This window comes from Vombatus ursinus, unplaced genomic scaffold (genome assembly GCF_900497805.2).
Source record: "Vombatus ursinus unplaced genomic scaffold, bare-nosed wombat genome assembly UNPS02014179.1, whole genome shotgun sequence".
NCBI classification, from domain to species: domain Eukaryota; kingdom Metazoa; phylum Chordata; class Mammalia; order Diprotodontia; family Vombatidae; genus Vombatus; species Vombatus ursinus.
Window position 1 is genome coordinate 809,947 of NW_020953957.1, and position 26,866 is coordinate 836,812.

Consider the following 26,866-nt stretch of genomic DNA (forward strand, 5'->3'; position numbering starts at 1 on the left):
TGTCTTTTAACTCTTTTTTTTTTTCTTTATTGAAAAAGAAGACTTGTGAGCTGGGAGAATACCCAGAAATGATTGAGGTAAAAATAAAATGCACCAATGACATTTACATGTATGTTTTTAGATTACCAAATACTGAAGAGAAAAAAAAACCACCCAACCACAACACTGCAGTCCATGAGGCCCTTCTTAGTGCCAGGAGATAAGCTTCCTTGCCTGAGCCCTACGTAGAAGGGACATCCTTATCATCCCAGCCACCTTGAATCCCACAGTGCAGCAACTTAGGGTGCCTAGAGAAGTCACACAAGACTCTGTCCACATGGGCCTTCCATGGACAGTTATTTATTTCATCTATCCCTCCCTTTGGTGTTTATACAATTATTCTCATTATATACATTTGCACTTGTTGCTCTCTTGTTATTTTTCGGTGTCTAATCTTCACAATTAGATTGGGAACTTCAGAATAAGGACCACCTTTGTAGCCCTCAGTTTAAGAAGGCTCTGTACAATGAAGAAATGTAATAAATATCATAAAAGCTACATATGTCTTTCAGAGGCAAATTACTATTTCAAATTCTAAACTCATTACATCTTCCTCTAGGGAAGTGGGAAAGTTTCTTCTGTCCTCTATGCAGCAGGAGCTATGACTCCGCCCAGCCCCCACCCGTACCCCCATGGCAGTTTCCATGTACTCTGTAGCACTATCCTGCACTGTTTGGTCTATTCTGCCCATCAAGCTGGTTGGTCTGGCATTCAGTCAAGGTGTTAGCAGAAGGCCAGGGTAGAACCGCACACCCCCCTCACATCCAGCCAGCTGGCTCCATGGTTTCTTCCTTGGAAACTAAAACAAACAGGCTGTGTGCTTGGCCTCCTTGCTCAACCCAAGAGGCTGGGGGGGGGGGGGGCAGCAAACATCCCAGCTATGCAAACTGGAGGAACATCTGGCAGGACATTTGGTCTCTTGCAACTCTGTGCCTGCCAAATGGCCAGGGGCTTCAGCAGCATGGGGCAGCCCCCAAAGGCAGGCAAATTTCTACACCGCACCCCCAATCCCAATAGTTAGCTGACTGCAAGTGCTAATTATGGTATAGGACTACAGCCTTAGAGTTGACTGAGCTCCAAGATATAGGTCAGCAATAAGCTGATGAAATCCCAGGAGGAGGAGGAGGAAAGAGTGGAATTCCCATCAAGTTGGTTCCTGGACTCTCCCTTATTTCCTGCTCTCTCCCAGAGGTCCCAAGATGGGAAGCTGGCTGAAGTCACAGCATGGAAGTGATTGTCAGTGTTACTATTTGTGCCACACCTCCCCCCCCATCACACTGATCCTTTGGGGATATGGTTGCTGATGCTCATGGCACAAAAACAAAATAAGGGGAATGAGGAGAGGGGAGCAGTGGAGGGAGACAAGCAGGAAGGAGATGGCATCTCTTGACTCAGATCAATCCTGTGGGTACCCTGGTGAGCCAGACCACTGCAGACCTACAGCAGTCTGGGGAAAGGCAGAGCAGGTAGATATGCCCCAGAATCAGGCCTCTTCACTCCATCAGCCATCAGACACTCTGAGATGCCACAAAAACCAAAGGAAACACACAATGTCTATTTTCATTTCTCATTTATACTATGAGAAAAGCTCCAAATGGGTACCCCTACCCATACTCCTCAGATATTTTTCCACTTGGTGATCAAAGTTCCTTGAGGAATATCCCATCTGAAGGAAGCTCAGAGGTGTTAGGAGGTATTCTAGTGCCAGGATCCAGGGCTCAGTTGCCTGCACCCTCAAGGCTTTGCTGGTGCTGGTTGTGGGCCCACTCTCTCCTCTCCAACAAACATGCCGAGGTCCTGAATTTCTCTGCTCCCCCAGTCCTTTAGGGCTGTCTCCTTCCCTGGCAGGCCTCAGGTTCCCTGTGAATTCTGTGAGGGCAGCCTTCACCGTCTGCATTGCCTTGTCTGATGAGAACGGTACCGGCCAATCCCCTCCATCCTCACTGTTAGAGTCTGCTAGATGGACAGACAGCTGTTCCTCAGCACATGAAACAAGCAGGCTGGGCTGTTTCTGACTGTCCCTCCGCTGGGGGAAAAGGTTCTCCCTCTTAGGTCTCTTGAGATTCCTCAGAGTTTGAGGTGGATCAGATTCTCTCTCAGGTGACTCAAAGACAACACCCTGGGTCTTTGGCCTCTTGGGTCCTCTTTCTAGTAGCCAGACATGGCCCCATTCTTTTGGGGGATTCCAAGAGGTCCCCATGTATTGCTGCACAGAAAAAGGCACCTGGGGCTCAATGAGTAGCTGGGGACTCAGGCTTTCCTGAAAATAATCCTGACAAGATCCTCCCTGGACAATGGGCACTATCCGGCAGGGCCTCAGTGCAGCCACAAAGTCACACAACTCAGAGAAGGAGGAGTGGTCAGAATAAGGAATCACATGAATCCCAGGGTGGGAGACACGGATTCTCCGGCTCGTGGGCAGGATGGCAATAGTGGGATTAGCGCGATTCCACTGCAGCATGGCACTACAGCAAACCTCAGCACAACTCACAGCATGGATGCGGCCAGCCCCCTCCTCCACAGTGAACACCTCTGCTAGCTCCATTAGCCGGACCACCTCCATCCGCCGAGGACTCAGCACTACCCAGGTCTGGAACTCCAGGGCCAGCTGTTCCAGAAGGGACTCTTTGCCCAAGCTGTAGAGACCTAAGACAAAGATAAAATGGGAAAGAGAGGGAGGGAATGAAGCCTCAGAGGTCACTAAGACAAAAAGAAATTGTAACAATATCAGAAGAACCTGAGGATGAGAGAACAGCTAGGCTTACCAGCTAAAGGCCCAGTTTTCTCTGTTATCTCTGTTTCCACCTTCAAAACCCATCCCTCCTAGCAAGACTTCCTTGACAACCCTACCCCGCTTAGAACCCTTCTCTACTCCTGTGAGGACTGCTATACTATGTTCTCTCTGGGTTCATCTATGTTTACATTCACCTACCCATTTAAAGTTCTATCCTGCGCTAGGTTTTACAAGAGATCAAGAGAAGAGCACATCCTCGTCCCCTCTGAGAACTTACAGTTTAGCAGATGAGATGGCATGTGGACAAATAAATGGCAAAAACTGCCACTTGTGACATGGGATTAAGTACAAACAAAGGCGGCAGGAGTGGAGAAGGGTGACAGCTCTTCCAGGTGGGAAGTTCAAGGAAGAATTCAAGGAAGAGGTGGCACTTGAGCAAGGCCTTTGACCAGTATTGATAGGATTTCAACAGCACATTTAGGACTGAGGAGAAGCAATTCAGGTGACAGGAAGAGTATGAAAGCCTAAGTCATATCTGGGGAACAGTTGAAGGTTTTGTGTAAAGGAATATAAGAGGAGAGGGAGGGCTTGGGGCAAAGAAAATGTTACATTTTGTACATGCTGAGTTTGAATTGCCCACAGGACACGCATATTTGAGATATCCAAAGGCCAGATGGTGATGTGGGACTCGAGCATAGGAGAGAGATTAGAACTAAGTGTATAGACCTTGAAATCATCTATATAGTGATAATAATTGAACCTGTGGGAGCTAATGAAATCACCAGGTTAGGTAGGATAGAGCCAGAAAAGAAGAAGGCTCAAGATACAGTCTCTGGGGGAAACCTAGAGTTGATGGGTATAACTTAAACAATAATAATAGCTAGCATTTATACAGTGCTTTAAGGGTTATAAAGCACTGAACAAATTTATCTCATTTGCTCCTTACAACACCTGTAAGGTAGGTGCTATTATTATCTTCATTTTATAGATGAGGAAATTGAGGCTAAGAGAGGTTGAGAGACTTGTCCAGGGTCACACAACTGGTATCTGAGGCAGGATTTAAGCCCACAACTTCCTGACTCCAAGTCCAGCAGTCTATCTGCTTTGCTTTCTAACTGTATGGATGAAGATCCAAGCCAAGGAGACTTAGGAGGAGAGGTCAGACAGATTGGAAGAGAACCAGGAGAGAGTGGGGTCATGAAAACCCACAGAGGAAAGAGTATGGGGGGGGACGTAGAATAACACTGTCAAATGCTGATGAGTGGTCAAGAAGGGTGGTGAGAGAGTGTGAAAAGTGCATTGGTAACACCTGAGAGAGAGCAGCTTCAGTTGAATGAATAGGTCAGAAGCAAGATGGCACAGGGTTTAGAACTGAGTGATAGGAAGAAGTGAAGGCACCCAGCGTAGGTGGCTTTCTCCAAGACTTTTGTCTTTGAAGATGAAAAGAAGTGGAAGATGATAACTAGCAGGATTGGTAGGACCAAGTGAGGTATTTTTAAGGATGGGGGACATGGACACACTTGCAGGCAGCTGGGAAGAAGCCAGCACTTAAGGAGAGATTGCAAGTAAGAAAGAGGAGGGGGAGAGAGGGGACACTCTGCTGGAGAAGGCAGGTTGCAAGGGGATCAACGTTTCTGTAGAGGGGTTAGCTTTGACAAAGAGAAGGACAAGAGTGAAGGAAGACATGGCGGGAAAAGGTGTCTGAGTGATGTGAGATAAGTGGGAGGAGGGGAAAAAGGAGCTCATGGCAAAAGGTCTCTCCCTTTTTTTTTTGTTGGTCAAGTATAAATCAAGGTCCACAACTGTGAGGGTGAAAAGAGCTGATGCCTTGGGAGGTCCAGGAGGAAGGAGGTTTAGAACAGCCTCAGTGGAGAGTGGGATATCAAACTGATTAGAGAGGAGTAGGATGACTACCTAGTTACAGGGAGGGTCCAGATGAGATTAGATAGCAAATTTGTAGTGGATCCAGTCAGCACAGTTTCATCACTTACTCCAGCTCCACTTAGCAGCATATGAATAGGAACAAAGGAGGTGGGTGTTGGGAATGGTCTAGGATTGGGGGATTTGAGATTTGAGAGTAGAGGATAGTGTAGAGTTGAGCTGGCTCACAAGAGGTCAATATATGGAATAATAATAGTAATAATAACTAGCATTTACACAGTGCATCAAGATCTGCCCAGGGTTTTACATGTGTCATCTCATTTGATTCTCACAACAACCCTAGGAGTTAGGTGCCAGGTTATTATTCCCATTTTAAAGATGAGGAAACCAAGGCTTACAGAAGTTAAATGACTTGTCCAGGATCACACAATTAGTAAGCATCTGAGGCAGGATTTGAACTCAGATCTTTCTGGCTCCAAGTACTACACTCCATCCCTTATAACACTTTGTTGCCTCTAAAAGAAGGCAGGAGAGTACATCTAGTGTAGGGGCAATGGGAAAGAGATGAGGGGTGGAGATGATGGAAAGGACAAAGAACAGGGGTAGGGGTCTCAAGGCATGAGGAAAAAATGGAATGATAAAAGCTCATGACCCAATATCAGATAAAGGATTGTCAGAGTCTGTGAATATGGAAGTGGAATATTCTGGGTGATGGTAGGATCAAGGGTATGACCATCTGAGGTGTAGCTGAGGGAGAGGTGATGGAAATTGAGTTGACTGAGAAACTAAGAAGTTAGGGTATCTGAGTGAGTTTCACTATGTCAGTCAATAAACGTGCTCAGCACCTACTGTGTGCCGAGCACTGCACTGAGGATACAAAGAAAGGCAAAAGACAGTCCCTACTCTCACACGGCTTACAATCTACCAGGGGAAGACAACACATAAAGAAGCTGAAAGGGCAAGGAGGGATGGGGGTCGTCCCAATTGTGTTCTTTCCACTATGCACATACCATTATAGTATCTTATCTACTCTATCTATGCTGGAATCATGAGGGGATGGGAGACTGGACCAAACCAGAATTGTTTTGAACCAGGGATACTTAGCTTGAAGAAGAGGCATGGGGGCCATGACTCAAAGCTGTCTTTAGACACTTTGAAGAGCTATCATGGACAAGAGGGTTTAAACCTGCTCTGCCTGGCATCTGAGGGCAGAAGGAGAAGCGGTGGGTGGAAGCAGCAGAGGGAGATTTTGTGCCTTTGTCCCTAGGTGGAATGGGCTATGTCGGGAGGCAGTGGAGTCTCCCTGGGGAGAAGTCTTGCGGAAGATTCAGGGTCAGACTAAGGACTGACTCAGGGGCCCCTGAGGTCCTTCTGACATTTCCCAGACTCCTGAGTTCTACTTCCCATCTGCCTGTGTATCCCAGGTGGGCCCCTCACCACACCAGAGACAGGCCCTGAGGGGAGTGAACTTTGAAAAGCGCAAGACTCTCCTCCTTGATCTCCAGGGGTCTCCAGCCTAGCCCTCTCAGGGGCATGGAGAGTGAGTTCTGGCCCATTTTTCTTGACGCTTTCTTTTCCCTCTTCCATGTATTCTGCTGGAGAATCAAACGAAGGGGCAGCTAGGTGGTACAGTGGATAAAGTACCCACCCTGGAGTCAGGAGGACCTGAGTGCAAATCTGGCATCAGACACTAGCTCCACGACCCTGGAAAACTCACTTAACCCCAACTGCCTCCAAAATCAAACCAAAACAAAAAGAATCAAATAAGGTGTTACTGAGAGAGAAGTCCCACTGCATGAAGCACACATCAAAGAAGAGAGCTATTAAGGTCAGCTATGCCAGGCATTCACCATTCGGTCAGGCTATGGTGGGATGGGGGAAGAAACCAGGTAACAGAACAGGCAGCAATCCCAAAACCATGCATTTTACTCCGAAGATACTCCCGAGGCTTGCCAGCTATTCTTCCCACCCCATGAGTCCAGTTTGGGTAAACAAGGGTCAGCTTCTACTGTGGCACTCCCCGTCACTGAAGACCAAAGACTGGCTCCCAAGAAGCTCAGATACTCAAACCGATCTGTGATCTTATTAGCTCAGGAGGCCACTCCAGCGATGAAGACCACAGCCCATCCAGGCCTGCCCCTTCTACGTGACAGATATCCAGGTCCTCAAAGTTTCTAACAGGGGCCTGCCTTGCTTTCTTTCCAATGTTGGGAGTTCCAGTGAAGTCCTCTGGCCTCATACCTCCCCCGCCCCCCAAACTCCTGCCACATGCCTCGCCCATCTTCTGTTTCCGTCACACAGGTCCTTGATGGCCTCCTTCATCCCTGTTTCTCTTTCCAATTCCTCACTGGCTGTCTGCTGCAGCCTCTTAGCCCCTATCAAGAGAGCTCCCACTGCTCATCTTTGAGTTCTTCAGCAGCAATGGTGTTCCAGGTGGTGTTGCCACACAGCAACACTGGTATCATGTTTATATTGAAAAGATGGGCCTTTGTTAGTATGGGGAGCTCAGGGTCCATAAAAGTGCTTTCTAATTTCCTGTAAGTGGTACAACCCACCCTTCTCTTTTTCAGTTCCAGACCTAGGTCACTGTTTACCTGTACCCTGTGTCAGATATGTATACTGTTAGACGAGCTTCATAAGACGCATGTTGAAATCTAGGCAATAGATGTGCATTATCCATTTGGTCTTTCCTCTGTGAATGGACAAGTGAAATGCCTCTGGGTGGTTACAGAGTCTCTTCCAGGAGGTTCTGCTTGGTACTGGATGCAATCATTACAATGTCATCCATAAACAGGAGGATCTGGAAGACCTCATCGTCCACTAGGAATACTTTTGTTGAGCATACCTCTCCCTGGTTTCCGCCTCGCTTGATGGTTACTTCAGAGGGTCACTGAATAAGGATTTATTTTGGTTTTTTTTGGAGACTGGTCTCCCTACCTCATCTAAGCTGGAAGTGCATTGGCCACTCCTGGACACAACCCCACGGCTGACTGATAGAGAACCTCTGACCTCATCCATTTCTGATGTGAGTTGTTTCACCCTGTGGAAGCAGCTGGGAGTCCCTCTACCTGAGGGTTCACCATAGTGGTGCTAGACTTGGTTTGATCATTCAATCAGTCTTAGTCCTGCTATAGCATCTGATAGACATCAGCCCCAATGTAGCTCAGTACTCATGAGCTCAAGCAATTCATTAGTCTATGCTTCTCCAGCATTGAAGCTTGTACTGCCATGCCTGGCCACCAGGATTATTTCCATTGTCCCATCTTCAAAGGAATTCTAAATTATCTTCATATATATGTATGAGATACCTGGGAACAGAGCCTGTACAGCAGCCATTTGTTTGGAATCAATAAACAATAAGCACAATGGGATCTTATAGTGTCTACATCTTTGAGTGAACTGTGAGTGAGGAAAGAAGTATTTTTAAAATCTAGCTCTGCCTTGGTGATCTTTCCTAAAAGTACTGAATTAAGCAAAGTTAAGATCAAGACCCTCCCCTCAAAACATGGGTTGTTGGGCTCACCATTCATAGTATCTTGCTTCCTTAAAGGGGAGTCCTCAGGAGGAAAACTGTCCCCATATGGTACCTGAGAGTTGGTTTCACCAAAAACTGGAGAACTAAGACTGGGATGGTCTGGTGGGTTGTGCAACTGGTACCATTATTGTTGCTGCATTGGTCAATGAGGATTAATCTGTCAGTGGTGAATCAGAGCTGGGAGAGGCTAGAGACAAAGGACTAGGAGGCTTAGCTAGGATGGTGATCACAGGTGATGGAAAAGAAGTGAGGAAGATTTGAGAGATAATTCAGAATAGAATGATGGAACTTGGTAACTACTGATTTGGCATTTGATGTAAGGAAGAAAGGATGGATCAAGGATGACTGAACCTTTTTAGAATGCCTGTGCTAATGCCCTTAAAGAGGGGGAGGAGGAAGGGCTGGTGTGAGGTAATGGGGGTTGAAACAGATGATGAGTTTGGTTTTGGACATGCTGGTTTGAAGGACCAGAAAGCTATCCAGCAGACAGAAAATGGAGAAGAGGTGCTCAAGAGAAGAGGTCAAAGCTAGATATTTTTGTCTTTGTTTCTCTACTACCCAGAGATTTTTTTTTTCTTTTTGGGATGGATCTGTGATTTCATTGATATGGAAAGTTTCCATTGAGGAAATTCCCTCTATCAATGCTGATCTCTGCACTGCAGCAATGGTCCTGCAACTTAAAGTCTTAGAGAGTTGTCTGGAGCACAGAAAGGTTCAATAACTTGCTTACTGTGTGTCACAGGCAGGACTTGAACCCAAGACTTCCTCCCCCTTTAGAAGAGACTTCCTTTAGGACAGGGTCTATCTCACTTTTGTATTTGTAGCCCCAGGGCTTAGCACAGTAAGGGCTTAATTATAAATGTTCTTCAGTCATTCATTTCTGCCTTTGAGGCCAGCTCACTGTCTACTACGCCACGCTGCCTCACATATACTGAGCCTAATAAAATACTTGCTGGGAGTTTACAGAATTGATGGTTGGAAGAGTGCAGATGAGACTCCTACAAGAGAGCATGTAGAGAAAAAAAGAGGGCCTACAACAGAACTTTGGGAAACGTCTCCATTAGGGAAATAGGAGAGAGGAGAGGAGCATTATACAGGGAGGAAAAGCACCAGAAGCCAAGAGAAGGGAGCAAGTGGCCAAGAATGCTGAAAACTCCGGAGGTCAAGTGGAGTGTGACTGAGAAGAGGCCCTTAGATCAGGAGGGCTCGGTGGAGAAAGCAGTTTCGGGAGAGTAGGTGTGGAAGCCAAGGCTAAGAAGGAAGGACATCCGGACATCAGAGATAAAGGCTTTAATAGGGTGGAGGGGGGCAAAGAGAACAGGGAGGAGTCCATTAAGAGGTGGGCTTTAAAAGATGGGTTTTTTGATTACTGTTCCCAGAGAGATAGGTAGAAAACTGTATGGCATATGGAGAGCCTGAGTGCCTCCCACTTTGCCTGAAAAAGGACTAGTCAATCAACTTCCCTATGACTTTCCAGACCAAAGCAAGCCTCTTCAGAGGCAGCTGATGGCTCAGTGCACAGAACGCTGGGCCTGGAGTCAAGGAGACCTGAGTTCAAATCTGACTTCAGATTATTTCCTCGCTGTGTGACTCTGAGTAAATCACTGAACTGCCGTCTGCCTCAGTTTCCTCATCTGTAAAACGGGGGAAATTAATAGCACCTACCTCTCAGAGTTGTTGTGGGGAGTAAATAAGAGAGTAATAGTAAAGTACTTAGCCTGGTATGTAGGAGGCATGCTATAAATGTTTATTTCCTTCCTTCCTCCCAGATCACTACTATATATAATCTACCCCAATTAGAATTTAAATTTCTTGAGGGAAAGCCTATTGCTTTTTGTATTTGTATATTCAATGCTCGGCACAGTGCCTGGCCCTTACATGCCATACCCTTACATGTGGGTGCTCAGCCCAAATGAATACTAATTTTGATTGCTGAAACCTCGTAAGGTATCTTGGGGAGGAATGACACGACTGTTTAAGAAAGACATTTGGAGGGGCAGCTAGGTGGCACAGTGGATAGAGCTCCAGCCTTGGAGTGAGGAGGACCTGAGTTCAAAACCGGGTTCAAACACCTGATACTTACTAGCTGTGTGACCCTGAGCAAGTCATTTAACCCCAACTGCCTCACCAAAAAGCAAAAACAAAACAAGAAAGACACTTGGACACAACAATGAAGGGGGAAGGCATGTTGGAGGCTCTTGCAACAAGCTTTGCAACAATAGAAATTTATGCCCATGTATGTGGTGACCGTGGAACCAGAGAGAACAGAAGGGAGGGATGTTTCCAGGTTAGAAACAACAGGACTTAGTAACAGATGAGATATTAGAGGAGCACCAAAGAAGAACAGGAGTGAAGAACATGGTTGAAGAATTGTGTGACAGGAAGAGAAGATGGGCGGGTCAAGTGGCAGAAGCAAAGGAGGACAGATGGATAGCCAGAGGGTTCCACTGCTAACTAAGCACTGCCCAGAGAAACAAGGAAGACCTCCAGCATGTTCCATGGACCACCAGGGCAAACGTTCGGGAAGGACATGGACAAGAGTCTCATGTGATGGGCAAGCAAAGATGGTGTACAATCTGAATCAATGGAGGTAATGCCTAAATTGATAAGATCATAGATCCATTTTCATTGGTGAGAGTGTAAATGTACTTCTGTACTATAACATATTGTATCCATTATAAAAGTAAACAAATAGAAATTATAAAAGGATGAGCTGAGTGAAAAACAGTATTTCTAATATGATGCAGAAAACCTTTTTGCTCACCAAAAATATTGCTAATAATTTTTAGTAAGAGCAGTGCTTCATTACTTTAAAAAAAAAAGTCTGTCTTGGGGAATATAATAAATAAGTTTGTTAGTAATTGCTTATTCAGTTAATTTGAGCAATGTAGCTAGCCAAGCAGGTGAACTTTTTCAATGGAAAACTACACAAAACCACAATCAAATTATAGGTCACAACATCTTTTTAGCATGAAATGTTTCCATATGTAAATACTCACCATACACAATGTAGTCAGTAAATCAATAAACACTAAGTACTTGCTAAGCACCAGGCACTAAGTACTAAGCCCTAGGATTATAAAGAAAAATAAAAGAGTCCCTGTTCTCTCTCTTTTTTTTTAATTTTTAGGCAATTGGGGTTAAGTGACTTGCCCAGGATCACAAAGCTAGTAAGTGTCAAGTGTTTGGTCTGAGGGCGGATTTGAACTCAGGTCCTCCTGACTTCAGGGCTGGTGCTCTATCCATTGCACCAGCTAGCCACCCCTAAAGACTCCCTGTTCTCAAGGAGCTCACAGTCTAATGGAGGAACAACATGCAAACTACTACGTATGAACATGACACAGGATTAATTGGAAATAATCAACAGGGGGAAGGCATTAACATTAAGGAGGACTAGGAAAGGATTCCAGTAGAAGGTGGGATTTTAGCTGGGACTTAAAGGCAGCAAAGAGGCAGTAGATGAGGTAGTGAAAATGCCCAGTCAGAAGATGGAGTGTTTAAAAGAGCAACAGCAAGGGAACTGGGGGTAACCAGATCAAAGAGTACATACATGGTGGCGTGTTAAGATTAGAAAGTTTGGGGCGAGAAGCAGGTTATGAAAGGCCGTGAAGGCCAAACAGGATTTTATATTTCATCCTGGAGGTGTTAGGGGGTCTATAGGGTTTACCGAGTAGAGGAAGTGACATGGCCAGATCTGTGCTTTTGGATCGTCACATTGATAGCTTAGTGGAGAACAGACTAGAATAGGGAGAGAGACTTTAGGCAGGGAAGCCAGTGCAATAGGCCAAGCTTGAGGTGATGAGGGCCTACACCAGGGTAGAGGAAAGCAAGAAGCATGCACGTACAAGAGATGCTTCAAAGTTAAGACCAACTGGCTTTGAAAACAGATGGGATACCGGGTATGAGAGAGTGAGGAATCAAAGATGGTACCACACAGGTTGTGAACTTGAGTGACTGAGGGGATGGTGGTACCCTCAACAGTAACTGGGAAATTTGGAAGAGGGGAAAAGATAATGAACTCAGTTTTGATCACATTGAGTAACAATAAGTAAAAGTGAATTGTCTGTTTTCAATAGAACGTTTTCAATATAGATACACTCCTTTCTTTATGTGGTTTTGCTTAATGGATGACATCATTCCTTAATTCCCTGTTTGGACATTCTAGTTGTGTTTTTGTAAAAGTGTGAGGAACAGCAAGAAAGCCAATTTGGCTGAACCACTGAGAGCAGGAAGGGGGAGTACTCTGTTCCAAGGCTGGTAAAATTGGACGGGCCAGGTTGTGAAGAGCATTAAATGTCATACAAAGGAGTTTATGTTTGATGTTGGGGTCATGTGGGAGCCATCAGACTCTGAGTAGGAGGGTAACATGGTCAGACCTGCCCTTTGGGATATTACACTGGTCCAAGCAAGAGGTAATGAGGGTGTGAACTAGGAGAAGAGAAGGGCAAAGAGGAGAGATGCTGTGGAGACAGAAATAAGATCTGGCCACTGTGTAAATCTATGAGGTAAGTGAATATGTTGAGAAGAGTGTAGCACTAAGCAGAGGATGACCCTGGGAGACTAGAATCCTTGACAGAAATATAAGAGTTTGGCATAGAGGTGGATTTGGTGGGAAGGATAATGTAATGACATCTGCAATGCTAACCAGGCTCCATTTATGCCTTCTCAACAGATGTAGCTTACTTTGTCCTACTCAAGATGATCAATGGGAGTTAGGTGGGGGAAGGAGAACTCTTGCTCACTAATCACTACCCTGCTAAAGCTATAAAAATGCAAGGGGAAAAGGGTAGGTATTCTGGGAGGATTCCTTCTCCTGTCCAGCTGCTGACGTTAGTGCCTGGGTCCAAATCAGGTTATAACTACCCTCACAGGTCAGTGATAGTGCAGAAACGGGTAGGTTTGGAGTTTGCCCAATCCCGGTGGGCTGGTGTAAGTGGAGGAATATATGACGATAATGGGAGACAGGAAAAATGTGGTTGTGGTAGAGACAAGCCCCAACTTGGCTACTATAGAGAGGCTGGTATCTGACCCATTTTCCTAACCCCTCCTCCCCACTGGCTCATTACACACCTCTTCTCGGAGTTTTGCCATGACCCCTGAGGAGGCCCAGTCCCACTTTCAAGACAGTCGGTCTTGGTGAAAAGAGCAGTGGGAGGAGAGTAACAAGGAGGGGTCAGATTTAAGAGGGATCACTGAGGCAGAACAACAAAAATTATTAACTGAGTGGCTATGCAGGGTAAGTGAGAAGGCTAAATCAAGAACGATTCCAAGGTTATGTGTCTTGGTGACTGGAAAGGCAGTGGTCTCGCTGGATCAAGAAAACAGGTTATTCTTGTCCAGAAAGAAAGACATACCTCTTAAAGACACAGAGAAGTTTTGGGGTGAAGAAGAAAAGAAAAGAAAAGAAAATGAATGTTAGACGGTGCAGGTCTTTTCAGTTCATTGTTGGTCATCTGCTGAGCCTGAGAAAGATAGCATTAGGGCAGAAATTTTGAAGCAGGTGAAAAAGGAAACCACCACAGGGAATGTGATAGAAGTCTTTGCTCAGAATACGCCTTGCTCTCCATCCCCACAGTGCCTCTTCTAGATCCTCCATCTAGCACCACCACTCTACAACCTCTCCTTCCTCTAAGGATCATATCATCCAGTCCTGCCTTACCAAGCTCCAATCCTGGACCCTTCCCAACACCCACCTTTTTTGTTTCTATTCATGTGCTACCTCATGGAGCTGGAGGAAATGATGAAATTGTGCTGACTGGATCCACTGCAAATTTGTCATCTAATCTCATCTGGACCCTCCCTGTAATAAGGCAATCACTCTACCCCTCTCTAATCAGTTTGATATCCCACTCTCCACAGAGGCTGTTCTAAACCTCCTCCTGGACCTCCCAAGGCATCAGCTCAGTTGTGGACCTTGATTCACATGAGAGAGAGAGAAAGTGAGCCAGAGCGAGAGCACCAGCGAGTTTTTGCCATGAGCTCCTCTCCTCCCACTTCTATCACATCACTCAGACACCTGCCCCCACCATCTCTTCCTTCACTCTTGTCCTTCTCCTCAACAAGGCCAACTCCTCTACAGATACGTTGATCCCCTTGCAACCTGCCTTCTCCAGCAGAGTGTCCCCTCTCTCCCCCTCCTCTTTCTTACTTGCACTCTCTCCTTAAGTGCTGGCTTCTTTCCAGCTGCCTGCGAATGTGTCCATGTCCCCCATCCTTAAAAATCCCTCACTGGGTCCTATCAATCCTGCTAGTTATCATCCTCCACTTCTCTTCACCTTCAAAGACAAAAGTCTTGGAGAAAGCCACCTACGCTGGGTGCCTTCACTTCTTCCTATCACTCAGTTCTAAACCCTATGCCATATTGCTTCTGACCTCATCGTTCAAGTAAAGCTGCTCTTTCCAACACTTACCAACACTTAATTGCCAAATCCAATGGCTTTTTCTCTTTTAAAATTTAAAATCATTTTTTATTTTAATTCAATTTTGCTTTATTTTCAGTTCTATTCATTTCCATCCGCTGAGAAGGCAAGAAAAACAAAACCCATTACAAATTAGTATAGTCATGTAATGTATTGTATGTAAACATACAACAAATTTCCACATTAGCCATGTCCAACACAAACAGAATAGAAAGAGAAAACAATAGGCTTCAACGTGCACTCTGAGTGCACTCTGGGAGGAGGGCAGCATGTTTCATCATGAGTCCTTTGGAATTGTGGTTGGTCATTGTGTTGATCAGTTACTAAATATTTCAAAGCTGATTATCTTTACAATATTGCAGTTACTATACCGATTGTTCATCTGGTTCTGCTCACATCACTGCATCAGCTGATACAATTCTTCCCAGGTTTCTCTGAAACCATCTCCCTCACCATTTCTTATAACACAAGAATATTCCATTGCATTCATACAGCTAACTTGTTGAGCCATTCTGTAACTAATGGGCACCCTAATGGGCAGTTTCTAATAGATACGAATGGTCTTTTCTCAATCCTCTCATTCTTTTTTGATCTCTCTGAAGGCTTTGACATTGTGGATCTCCTCATCCCCCTTGACACTCTTTCCTCTCTGGGTTTTCATGACCCCAATCTCTCCTAGTTCTCCTATCAGACCGCTCCTTCTCAGTTTCCTTTACTGGATCTTCATCCATATCATGCCCACTAAGTGTAGGTATCCCCCAGATGCTCTGTCCTGGGTCTGTTTTTCCTTTGGCTTTATCCTACCTTCCCTGATAATCTCCTCAGCTCCCAAGGGTTCAATGATCATCTTTATGAAGATGATTCTAAGAACTATATATGTATCTAGTTCTAACCTCTCTCCTATGCTCCAGTCCCACATCACCAACTGCCCTTTTGATATCGTACGCAACTCAAGCTCAACATGTCAAAATAAAACACATTCCCTTTACCCCAAGCCTTCCCCTCCTTCAATCTTCCCTCTCACTGTCAAAGGCACCATCCTCCTCCCAGTCGCCCAGGCTTACAAGATCCACATCATTTTCAGCTCCCCACAAATCCAGCTTGTTGCTATGCAGATCTTGCCCTTTCTAGGTGTATAACATCTCCCATATATACATACATATACATATATATATATATATATCCCCTCTTCTTCACTCAAACAGGGAACACCCTAGTAGGGGCCCTCATCATTCCTCACTTGGGCTTCTGTCTCTCCCCATTCTAAACCCTCGTCCACTCAGTTGTCCAAGTGACTTTTCCAAATTGGAGACACTAACCTACCCCTACTGACTAAACTCTGGTGGTTTCTCATCATTTCCAGGATGAAATGTAAACTCTTATTTTTAGCATCTAAAGATCTTCATAATCTGACTCCCTCCTACCTTTCCATTCTTCTTGCATGTTCATGTTCTCTACTCACTCAATTACACAGGATACTCCGCATCTCCCTGTTCCACATCTTTGCCCTGGGTGAGCCCCCTGCCTGCTATGCCCGTCCTCTCTCTTCACCTCTGCCTCTCAGTTTCCCTGGCTTCCTTCAAAACTCAGCTCAAATCCTACCCTCTGCACAAGGTCTTTCTGGTCTCCCCAGCTTCCAGTGCCTTCCACACTGGGATCACCTTCTGTCTACTCTGCATATATCTTATATACCCCTGGTGATTTTTATATTGTCTCCATGCTAAAGAGTGAGCTCCTTGAAGACAAGGGCTGTTTTATCTTTTCCTGACTCCCTACTTCTTAGTATGATGCCTGGTACATGAGAAGAACCCAATAAATTATTCTTCACTTGCAGATCAGTGGCAGAGATAACTTTAAAGCAACTGAAAGTCAAAGGCCATGGATACTTGGCTTAGGAACGTTTTGTGGGGATGATACATATACTGCCTTTCATATAAGAAAGATGCTCAATATAGTGAATGTCTAGTAAGGGCTTACCATGTGTAAAGTACAACAAAAAGACAAAACAAGAAATGGTTCCTGCCCCGAAGGAGCTGACATTCTTCTAGAAAAGATGGCACAAACAGATAAATAAATGCAAGATAATTTGAGGGGAAAACAAACACTAACAACCAGGGGTGGGAATCTGGAAAGGTATCACAAAGAACACCATTGAATGAATCTTAAAGAAGCCAGGGATTCAAATATTCACATATGAGGAAAGCAATACATTCCAGGCCTGAGGCACAGCCTGTGGGAAGGCTTGGAGATGGCAGACCATAGGATTACAGACCTAGAAGTAGTATGGAACTCAGAGGGCATAGAGGCCAACCTCCTTATTTTACAGATGAAGAAACTGAGGCCCAGGGACCATAAGTGCCTTGCCCAAGGTCACACAGGTAGTAATAAGATCTGAGATTTGGATTAAGCCTCCTGCCTGAGAAGCCGGCGCTCTTTTGGCTACCAAGTTGAAGGAGCAGCTTCCAGTGTGCGTGTGAGGGGAGCAGTATGAAATGTGTCTGGAGAGGTAGGTGGCAGCCAGGGTAACGAAACAAGAGTTGATATTTTATTCTAGAGGCAACAGATGAAGACTTTGCTTGAGATGTTGTTTGACTCACCATCAGTGTTGCTGTTGCTCGTGTTGATACATTCACATTCTCTCACTGAGTCCCCAACAACACACGTGCCAAACCCGCTCGTCAGAGTTTGGGTCACAAATGAGAACAAAGTCCAGCAGGCTCCTGAGGAACTGCTCCTCGGCCTACCTTGTCATGCTAGAACAGCACGCCCGACAGTCTGAGATTGCAAGTTCATACTTATGTTTTGCTAAGAGGGCATGTGAGATGCTGCATAATGGAACCAAGCCACACACTGGACACTTGGCTCAGGAGGGGTCAGAAATCTATCCGATTTTCCCACCCTACTTCCAGCTGAACTTCTTTCTGTACTCCACTAAGAAGAATTCTCTAAATTTGAGGTCTCAAAGCAGCATCGGGAAAAGACAATGTCAAGAATTAAAGAAGTTAAGTGCTTTTGTTTAAAAGACTTTGAGTAGTAGCTGAGCTGAATTCGGGAAAGAAATCTCAAACCTCCTTCTCTGCCAGTTCTCGATACTCTAGAGGCTGTTTTGGGAAAAAGAATAAACAAAAGATGACACCCACTAAAAAGCTGAGTAAGCAAGGGAAGTAAGACTCTCAGAAAGAAACTAAAACAAAAATTTATTCCAGTGTGGAATACGGATGATCAAGATGACTGTACCCTTGTGGTAGGATCAACATGTAGCTGAGTTAAATCAAAACTTTAAAGAATCTCAGCGATTTGGCCAAAGGTAGAAATAAGAAGGAGAATCACTCACCAATTTTGACATCATGCTGTGGGTGCTGGCGGATAAGCTCAGCAATCTGATGGGTGGCCTCCTGGCGGGAGGGGAGGACCAGGGCAGGGTCACAGTTGGTATTGTCCAGGTAAAGGGTATGGATCTGCTTCCCAAGCCTTAGGGCAGGCTCCTGCAGCATGGATGGTGTATAACGGAAGTCCCCTTGAAGGACAGTATGTGGGAGTGAGAACACTGAGACAAGGAAAATAGGACCAGCATCCTTCTCCATCCGCAGCCTGAGCTCAAATTCCCTCAGAGGAAAATGGATATTTATTTGTTCAGGTGTTTTAGAGGAAACTCAAACTTTCTAAAGTTCGCTAGTGGGAGAGGGATCCTTAATGGTTCATTTCTCCTTGGAAATCATGGCTAGTGGCCTGACACTGGAGAAATCTGTTGAGCCTTCCTTGTGAAGCTTTTTCCTATCACTACCTTTAATGTTGCTACGTACTGGGACCTCTAAAGAGAAGGAAATAAAGGTCAAGGCAGGCCTTGGCCTGGCTGGGTGACAAAGCAAAACAGTCTGGGGGCTTGGAGGATCCTGTTGGTTATTCTACCTGTCCAAACCCTGCTGTCAGGGAAAGAGAAAGAGTCCTTATGGGAGACCTACCTGTGTACAGGATTGTCCCAAAATATCCTTCAAAAAGGAACATGACAGAGCCTGGGCAGTGGTTGGCATCAATCAGGGTCACAGTCATGGTCTCTTGTCCAATCTCATCTAAAGGCAGCATGTGACTCTCACCAACCTCCAGGGCCCGGATCCATTTCTTGGACACCTGAGTACGGAGAGGAAAAGCAGTTCATTGAGAAATCAGGAATCACTCTCCTTCAGCAACACTCCTCCAGGTAATGAAGCACAGAAAAGCCAATTTCTGAGTAGTATTCAATTGGAACTTCTTTGCAAATTCCCAATCTGCCCTTCCCTTAAGCCTTAGTCACTAAGATACAGAGTAACTTGGGTTATTTAAAATGCATTTTAGTTAAAGACTCAGGACACTGGAAAAGTTCCAAAATTCCCTGCAGTTAGCCCTCAACCTCCCTGTTGAGGGTCTCTGGTCCTAAAATCATAGCTCATATTTATGTGCAATTTTACAAAGTACTTTCCTCAAAGTTACCACATTCGGTACATCACATTATTTAGACAGAGCAGCCAGGCCAATAAAGTAAGGAAGCTGTGGGTTCAAGTCTCCCGGACTCTGACATATACTGACTCTTCCTCCCCTGGTCAAGTTATTTAACCTCACCCAACTCTAAGACTGAGAATATACAGATCTGCACAAAGGAGGATGTAGATGCGATTAACAGGTGAAACTGGGAAGCGACTCCCCTTCTCATTCCAATCTTGGCCAGAGGAGATTCCTAATTGTTCTCCCTATTCATCTGACCCTCCTGGCTTCCTTTCAAGTCTAAGCTAAAATCCCACCTGCTGCAAAAAGCCTTTCCCAATCCTAATCAACGCCAGCGCCTTGGATTTGGGATTACCTCCAACTTATCCCATCTACACACAGATATATATTATGTGTATACACATATGTGTAGGAATAGCTACAGCTCCATTTATCAATAAGTGTTACATAGTTATCTGCATGTTTTCTTCCCCATTGGACTGTGAGCTCCTTACGGGAAGGGGCTGTTTTTCCCTTTTTCTGTATCGCCAGCGTTTAACACAGCGCCTGGCACATAGCTGGTGCTTAACAAATGCTTGTTGCGTTCTGATTGGATCTTTGGACTCTAAAGAGCTGCCGCCACACAAGATGACAGCTAGGTGGCGCAGTGGGGCACTTGGCCTCTTCTTGCAACCCCAGCACTTAGCCCAGGGACAGCACACAGTAGGTGCTACATAAACGTTTGATGATGATGACGAGGACGAGGACGGTCTCCCCTAAGGAGGGTAAGCCCCTCGAGGGCAGGGGCTGTCTTTCGCGTCTTTCCTAGTTCGCAGAAGGCAGGCCGGAGCGGGGCCTGACCCTCCCCCTGCCCCGCCTCAGTTTCCCCTGGCGCCCTGGGGCTCCGCCCGCCCCTACCTGCAGGCGGCAGTGCACGAGGCGCGCCGTGAGCGGGGAGCAGTAGAGGGGCCGCGCCCAGGTGCTGGTCAGGCCCTCCGTGTGGTCCGCGTGCAGGTGGGTCAGGAAGAAGAGGCGCGCGGGGCCCGCCCGGCGCAGGTTCCACAAGTCCACGGCGATGGGCGTGTGCGGGATCACGGTCCCATTCATCGTGGGCAGAGTCACGCGCGGAGCGAGAGCGCGGGACTGGACCCCGTTACTTGGGGGAGGGTTGGCCGCGCGTCACGGACGGGGGGGGGCGGGAGCGGAAAATCCGGGAGGGCATCCCACGCCCCTCCCCCACCACGCCCGCGGCACGGCGCGACAGGGCGGGGCCCGGCGGGAACATAGACTGTACTAGTCGATCTCGGATCGCCAAGATCCGCCTCTGCCGGATCTGGCGGCTGGGAGAGCCTGAGGGTTCCCGCGGCTTCGGCTGCGCAGTGGGCGGTGATAGGGACGGTTCTAGTAGGACTGGAGGGGGCTGGGCTCCGATGAGTGGCAGGGGCAGCGGCGCCTCCATGGTCTCGAGAAGGAAAAGAGGCGGGACTTCCGGAGGGCGGGCGGAAACATCCGGACGCGGGGCGCGAGGGGCTTCAGGCCGGAGAGGGCGGGGACTCCTGGTGACTGGGAGGTCGTGGGCCAAGGTGGGGGCCAACTATGGGGGAGGGGGCCTGTGTAGGGAAGACCTTGGGGGGAGGTCTGGCCCTGCAGCCCGTACCAGACCGAGTGACCCTACGCAAGCCATGCCTCTCCTCCGGGCCTCAGTTTCTTCATGTGTAAGATGAGATTGGCACTTTTTCGTTGGAGGATGAGACTTTGGCCAAGTCATAGGGTCACAGAACGTAGATTTAGCGCCGAAAGGACCTTGAAGGCCTTCAGGGGTCAACTCAAGCGCCACCTGATAGCCCCAGATGCAAATTATTTTGTCTCTATTTTACATTTAGTTACACACGTACATGTTTTCTTCTTTAGAATGTAAGCTCCTTGAGGGCAGGGACTGTTTCATTTCTGTCTTTAATCTCCAGCACCTGGCACAGAGTAGGCATTTAGTAAATACTTGTTGAATGAATGAACTGCTTATTTTACAGATGAGGAAACTGAGGCTCACTCCACAAAAGTAACTTGTCATTTCCGTGATCACATGAATAGTAAGTGGCAGAGCCAGGATTTAAATCCCAGTCTTCAACTCCAACTTGTTGTTTTTAACAATACTATGCTGCGGTTTTTCACATCTGTAAAATGAGTTCATTCAACAAAAATTTAAGTGCTTACTCTGCCAGGTGAGGAAGTTGGTCTAGATTATTTCCAAGACCTCTTGTAGCTCTGACATTTATGATTCAATAATTGATATTAGCATTAGCAGTCTGATAACCAGGGTGCCCCAGTCCTTGGGGAAAGCAAGGGCCTGAGTCTCCCAGCTTATTTACGTCCTGTCACCTAAAGACATTTCTTTTCTACTGCAGGTTTGTCCCTCAGCACAGCCTAGGTAAAGGATTGTAGGAACTGCCTCAGAGATAGCCTGGAGAAATGCCGTACCTAGGCTCAGAGGACATAGTAAAGGAGCTGAAGAAAGCTCTGTGTAACCCCCATATTCAAGCTGATAGACCTCGTTACCGGAATGTCATCCAGAGGGTTATTAGGTACCAGTCTAATTTCTTGTGCTTTTCTACCTGCCTGCTCTTGCCCACTCCTCTCACACCCCCCACCCCCCCCCCCCCCCCCCCCCCCCCCCCCCCCCCGCCCCATACCTATCTCCATTTGAGTAGTCCTGCCTAATCCTGAAGAAATTCACTTCCTGATCTGGCCCTTAAGTAAGTAAAGGTTATGGAGCCCACTCAGTTGGGATAACAAAAAACGCTGAAAACCCAGTCAATACCTTTTAAGAATATAATTGGGGCAGCTAGGTGGCACAGTGGATAGTGCACCAGCACAGAAGTCAGGAGGACCTGAGTTCAAATCTAGTCTCAGACCAAACATTTGACACTTACTAGCTGTGTGACCCTGGGCAAGTCACTTAACCTCAATTGCCTTAAAAAAAAAAATCTAATTGGGAAAATAATACATACATACACTCATGAAAACAAACCTTAAAATCCCTATTGTTGGAACTTTGGGAATGTTGTTTTTGATATCTTGATTTTAGGCATATGACTCAGGGTGTGGATGTGTCCAGTGTCTTCATGGATATGGTGAAAGCCAGTGCTACTGTGGACATTGTACAGAAGAAGCTAGTGTATCTGTACATGTGCACATATGCCCCACTAAAACCAGACCTTGCTCTCCTGGCCATCAATACACTATGCAAGGACTGCTCAGACCCCAACCCCATGGTCCGAGGATTGGCACTCAGGAGCATGTGCAGCCTTAGGTAAGTAAGTGTTCTCCCTGTCTTCTCCCCAACTACTCAAGTCATTCTCCCAGCTCTAGTTTTCTGCTAGTATAATTAGGGAATCAAGGAGTGTGAGGATCAACTTATTTGTAATCTTATAGCACTGGGGAAAATCTTGTGGTCCCTCAAATCTGCCAATGGTTTGATTTAGAAAACTCATATTATTTCAATGTGAAATTTTCTTCTTTCATCCTTGAAATCTGATTCTTTTGTTTTTGTTGACTTCTAAGCATTTGTAAATAGGACCTTTTTTATGCTTCTCCCATAGAATTCCATGCAAAAATCAGATAATGATGGCATTCAGAGTTAGAAAGAGATCTTCTTTATTTCCTGATTAGATGCACATTACCAGGTTTTGCTGTGGAAAGCATTCCCTCAGGCTGCTGTGACCCAAGTGTTGTAGGTACTAAATCAAGTCAGAATTGGCTCTTCAAAGCCTGGCTGACTCCAGAGTGTTTTGCATAGGATGCCTGGAGTACAAGAATATATCCAGCAACCTATTTTGAATGGCCTTCGGGATAAAGCTTCCTATGTCAGGAGGGTGGCAGTTCTTGGCTGTGCAAAAATGTATAATCTCCACGGAGACTCTGAAGTGGGTAAGTGGCAGTCCTTCTTATCATCGTGAGTATTTACTGAGTATCCATAGTGTTTAGGACAGTAAGTAGTTGTGTTTTCACTAGAAAGAAATATTGAAAACTTTCCTTATGAAATACCATGAATTGTTGAATGAGATTTGCTTCTGTGCACTGAGGTCTTCAAGTAGATTACAGTTCTTGGTGTTTTATGAGGTTAGAACCATCATGTGTTTGAAGCCCAAGTGAGATCCTTAGCATTATCTACTTAGACTGACCTGGAGGTCAGGATTTGTTGCTTTAGATTCTGTGGTTGCCACTTTCATTTTTGTAATAGAGATTTTTCTGCTGGGTACCTATTTTCATTCCTGTGACTGAAGATTTTCTTCTTTGCTGGAAATTTTTGCTCTTCTGTGTTTCATTGTAGATGGCACCCTGGTGAATGAATTGTACAGTCTCCTTCGAGACCAGGATCCCATTGTAGTGGTGAATTGCCTAAGAGCTCTGGAGGAGATCTTGAAGCATGAGGGAGGCGTTGTTATCAATAAACCCATTGCCCACCACCTCTTAAATCGGTTTGTATGTTGAGCTGGGAGATTCCTTTTGGTGGTTGTGCTGTATTAAGGAGAGTTCTTGAACAGTTTTCCCTAGGGGGGTGAAAAGGACCACAGTTATCAACTTCTCCACAATTCACTGAACAAAAAACAATTCTTTTCTTTGAGTTTTTCTGTCCACATACAGAGTATTAAGCAGGAGTGTACCCTGTGAGATTAGATCCCATCTTGTTTTAAAGCCATTGTACTGCTGAGGGCCCCTTTCCCGCACATACTGCTCAGTTACATTCGTTGTGCTACCTTAAGATGTGGAGAATCTGAATCCAAGGCCAAAGATTAAGCCCTTGATCTTAGATTAGTAAGCATTATGCAGTTGCTTGTGATTTTAAAGGCAATTTTGCACAAACGTTAAGGTTTATGCAGGATAGCATCTCTTTTGAAGAAGAGCCTGTGACCTTGTTTAAGAGGGATGCTATACTGTATAAACTTGTTTAAAGCTCTTTGTTCTTCCATCAGAACTTACTTTAAATGTTCTTCCCCGTTTTAAGCAGCTGATAAGACGTGATTGGAAAGAAGGAATTGTGTTTTGCTGTCAAAACAGTAACTTCCTTTTCTCTCTGGGGCAGAATGCCAGACCTGGACCACTGGGGCCAGGCTGAGGTGCTGGGCTTCCTGTTACGCTACCAACCCCGAAGTGAGGAGGAACTCTTTGCCATCCTCAATTTGTTGGACAGTTCTCTTCAGAGCAGCAGCCCAGCTGTGGTGATGGCAGCCACCAAACTCTTTCTTGTTTTGGCAAAAGAATTCCCCCACGTGCAGACAGATGTTCTCGTTAGAGTCAAGGGTCCCTTGTTGACCGCCTGTTCCTCAGAGAGCCGGGAGCTCTGTTTTGCTGCTCTCTGCCATGTGCGACGGATCCTACGTAGTCTGCCTGGCCACTTCAGTAGCCACTACAAAAAATTCTTCTGCTCTTACTCAGAACCACACTACATCAAACTGCAGAAAGTGGAAGTTCTGTGTGAGCTGGTGAATGATGAGAATGTCCAGCAGGTGCTAGACGAGCTCCGGGATTACTGCACTGATGTATCAGCTGACCTAGCACAGGCTGCCATCTTTGCCATAGGTAAAGTGTCTGCTGCTTCTCCCTCCTCTGGGGCCAGATGGGCAAGCTGGAAAGCTATGCCCAGAGGAACATCAGAGACTCAAGGGCAAACTTCAGAGGTAAAAGGCTTTCAATCAAGAACTGGGCAAATGACTCACAATCGCAGATAATCACATTAGCAAAGTAGGGCCTGTTCAGGACCAAACTCACCATCTCTCTAAGGATAGGGATTTTAGATCGTCCTTATTTTAAATGAACTCAAGATAAAGCATTTAGAGTTTATAACATCTTGCATTTGAATAAAGTTGTATACTTTTCAAATTACTATACTCATATTATTCTCAAAAATCCTTAAAAGGCAGGTAGAATAGGTATTATAATTCCCATTTTCTAGATGGAGAACCTGAGGAACAGAAAGTTTAGGGATTTGCCTAAATAAACAAGCTGGTACTAGATATAAGTTCTCCTGACCCCTATCTTATCTTGTTTCCAAACTCCCTAGAATTTTAAGGCAGTAGTATCTTCCAATAAATGGTGGCACCTTTTGACAAGGCCTAGAACTACAGTTCTAGTTGAAGTCTTGCAAATATCTGGACAGAAAGGAGAGGAGCTAAATTTTTAAAGCTTTAGGCATAGCATTAGGGGAATCCTCTGACAGGAAAAGAAAATCTCTTGGTTTTTTGTAGGGCAAAGGAGAGATTGGTAATGGTGGAGAGTAGGACCTGGAGCTAGGAAATTGCTACAGAGCACTATTAACAGGTACATTTCTAAGCTCTGCTGATCTGTGACGTCCAGAATGCCTCCAAGCTGCCACCTTAAAATGCTTTTTTTGGGGGGCTAAAGTTTGCAACTCATTTTTATTGAGATTTTTGCCCCTAAGAATCCCCAAGGTTATAGTGGGAATCAATGAAAAAATAGGATTTTTTTTAACCAAAGTTCACTTTACAGTCAACTTTGCTGGAATGCATCTGTAAGTCTATCGCTCTAGCCCACTTGGTCTTTGGTCCGGTGTTCAGATTCTCAGTCACTTAGTTGTATTTGGTAATCATTTCTTATTTTACAACTGCTTTTGCCTTCCCTTCCTTGATAGGTGGCATTGCCAGGACCTACACAGATCAGTGTGTTCAAATCCTAACAGAGCTGCTGGTGCTCAGGCAGGAGCACATCACTTCAGGTAATTGCTGTCTAGCTACATTCTTTGCCAACAGTGTGGTTTTAGCTTTTCTAAAGAAAGGTGTGCCTGGGTGGAGATTCTGCTGTCCAGAACCTGCAGATTGCAGGCCTTTTGCTCCAGATTGATGTAGGGAAAGCTTCAGGCCGTTCCCTTCCTTCCTCTGCCCTCTATTCCATTCACAGAGGCTTCTTTCACTCTTCCAGGCATCTTTCAACAAGTATTTCATAAACACTTCATCCAGCCACTGCACAGACTCATTGAGGTGTGTCTGTGAATCCAGGAGCCCAGCTCAACAGCTGTAGCAACTGTAGCAGATAAGGGAGGAGCCAAGCCCAGAATCTTAGTGTTTCTCAAATGGAGGCCACACTGTGCAGCCTTTTTTTCTTGGCTGTTATTCACCTTTAGATGAGGGTATTGCTCTCCTGTTTATTTTTTTTACTCATCTCCTTAATTTAAATCATGATTTTTAGACCAGTGATGTTCCATAAAATTGCTCAGAGATTCTCTAATTTGCTCTCTGTGTTTCCCTTGGGCACTGTATCAGAGGTGCATGGAGCTCTGTGTCTCTTTTGAGTTCTTTATATCTCTTAAAGTATCAAAGAAGTCTTAGCACAGGTTCCTAGTGTGAATTTGCCATAGATGGCCCTGCTTGATCCTGTGCTAATGTTTGGATTTCATACCAGCCATCTTCTTGAAATGAGATAATATATGTAAATGAAATCAAATGAAGTAATATATAAAGCATTTTGCAAACATCAAAGCGCTATATAAATGGTAGCTATTAGCTATCATTACTTCTTGGAACTGTGACCAAAATGAAGAGTTATAATAGGACCCATTATTTCTTCTGCTTTGCCACTGGATTAGAATTGGCAATATTGTAGTCCAAAGAAGAAACCTATTTTCTCTGACCTAATAGTAAAAATAAAAAGACTAATGTTGGGAAATGTTTGCCTGGCAGATGCTTCACAGACACATCATCCCAGTAAAAATTCTTTTTCTTATTTTTTTAAGTCCCAGGAAATTTTACAGAGACCCCTATGGAGCTTGGATGTGAATGAATGCCTGAT

The 26,866-nt window shown here is 45.5% G+C and overlaps 2 protein-coding genes across 7 annotated transcripts in view; one reads left to right on the forward strand and one right to left on the reverse strand.

Annotated features, from left to right (window-relative positions):
• Positions 1 to 20,228, reverse strand: DCLRE1B (DNA cross-link repair 1B). The gene is made up of 4 exons (XM_027860376.1): positions 19,985 to 20,228; positions 18,571 to 18,736; positions 17,943 to 18,125; positions 1 to 2,685 (listed from the first exon to the last, which is right to left on the reverse strand). Exons 1-4 carry the CDS (start codon positions 20,171 to 20,173, stop codon positions 1,616 to 1,618), a joined length of 1,608 nt encoding a protein of 535 aa, XP_027716177.1. The 5' UTR covers positions 20,174 to 20,228; the 3' UTR covers positions 1 to 1,615.
• Positions 19,782 to 26,866, forward strand: part of AP4B1 (adaptor related protein complex 4 subunit beta 1) — a 9,459-nt gene continuing 2,374 nt past the window's right edge. The window contains exons 1-7 of one of the 6 annotated variants that reach the window (XM_027860374.1): positions 19,782 to 19,851; positions 21,469 to 21,645; positions 22,149 to 22,373; positions 22,860 to 22,990; positions 23,394 to 23,541; positions 24,147 to 24,643; positions 25,713 to 25,796. In XM_027860374.1, coding sequence (XP_027716175.1) covers positions 21,533 to 21,645; positions 22,149 to 22,373; positions 22,860 to 22,990; positions 23,394 to 23,541; positions 24,147 to 24,643; positions 25,713 to 25,796 — 1,198 coding nt within the window. In that variant the 5' untranslated portion in view covers positions 19,782 to 19,851; positions 21,469 to 21,532. Of the gene's footprint in view, positions 19,852 to 20,014; positions 20,081 to 20,562; positions 20,650 to 20,742; positions 20,782 to 21,468; positions 21,646 to 22,148; positions 22,374 to 22,859; positions 22,991 to 23,393; positions 23,542 to 24,146; positions 24,644 to 25,712; positions 25,797 to 26,866 lie in introns of those variants that run through there. The other 5 variants (XM_027860373.1, XM_027860371.1, XM_027860372.1 and 2 more) reach the window with 5 other exon arrangements.

Excerpts from the sequence above, each read along its gene's own strand:
- DCLRE1B (XM_027860376.1), bottom strand. The coding sequence starts at position 20,173 with ATGAATGGGACCGTGATCCCGCACACGCCCATCGCCGTGGACTTGTGG. Across the intron at positions 18,737-19,984 it reads TCGTGCACTGCCGCCTGCAG|GTGTCCAAGAAATGGATCCG; the intron begins GTAGGGGCGGGC and ends CTCCGTACTCAG. Across the intron at positions 2,686-17,942 it reads ACAGCATGATGTCAAAATTG|GTCTCTACAGCTTGGGCAAA; the intron begins GTGAGTGATTCT and ends TCTTTGTCTTAG.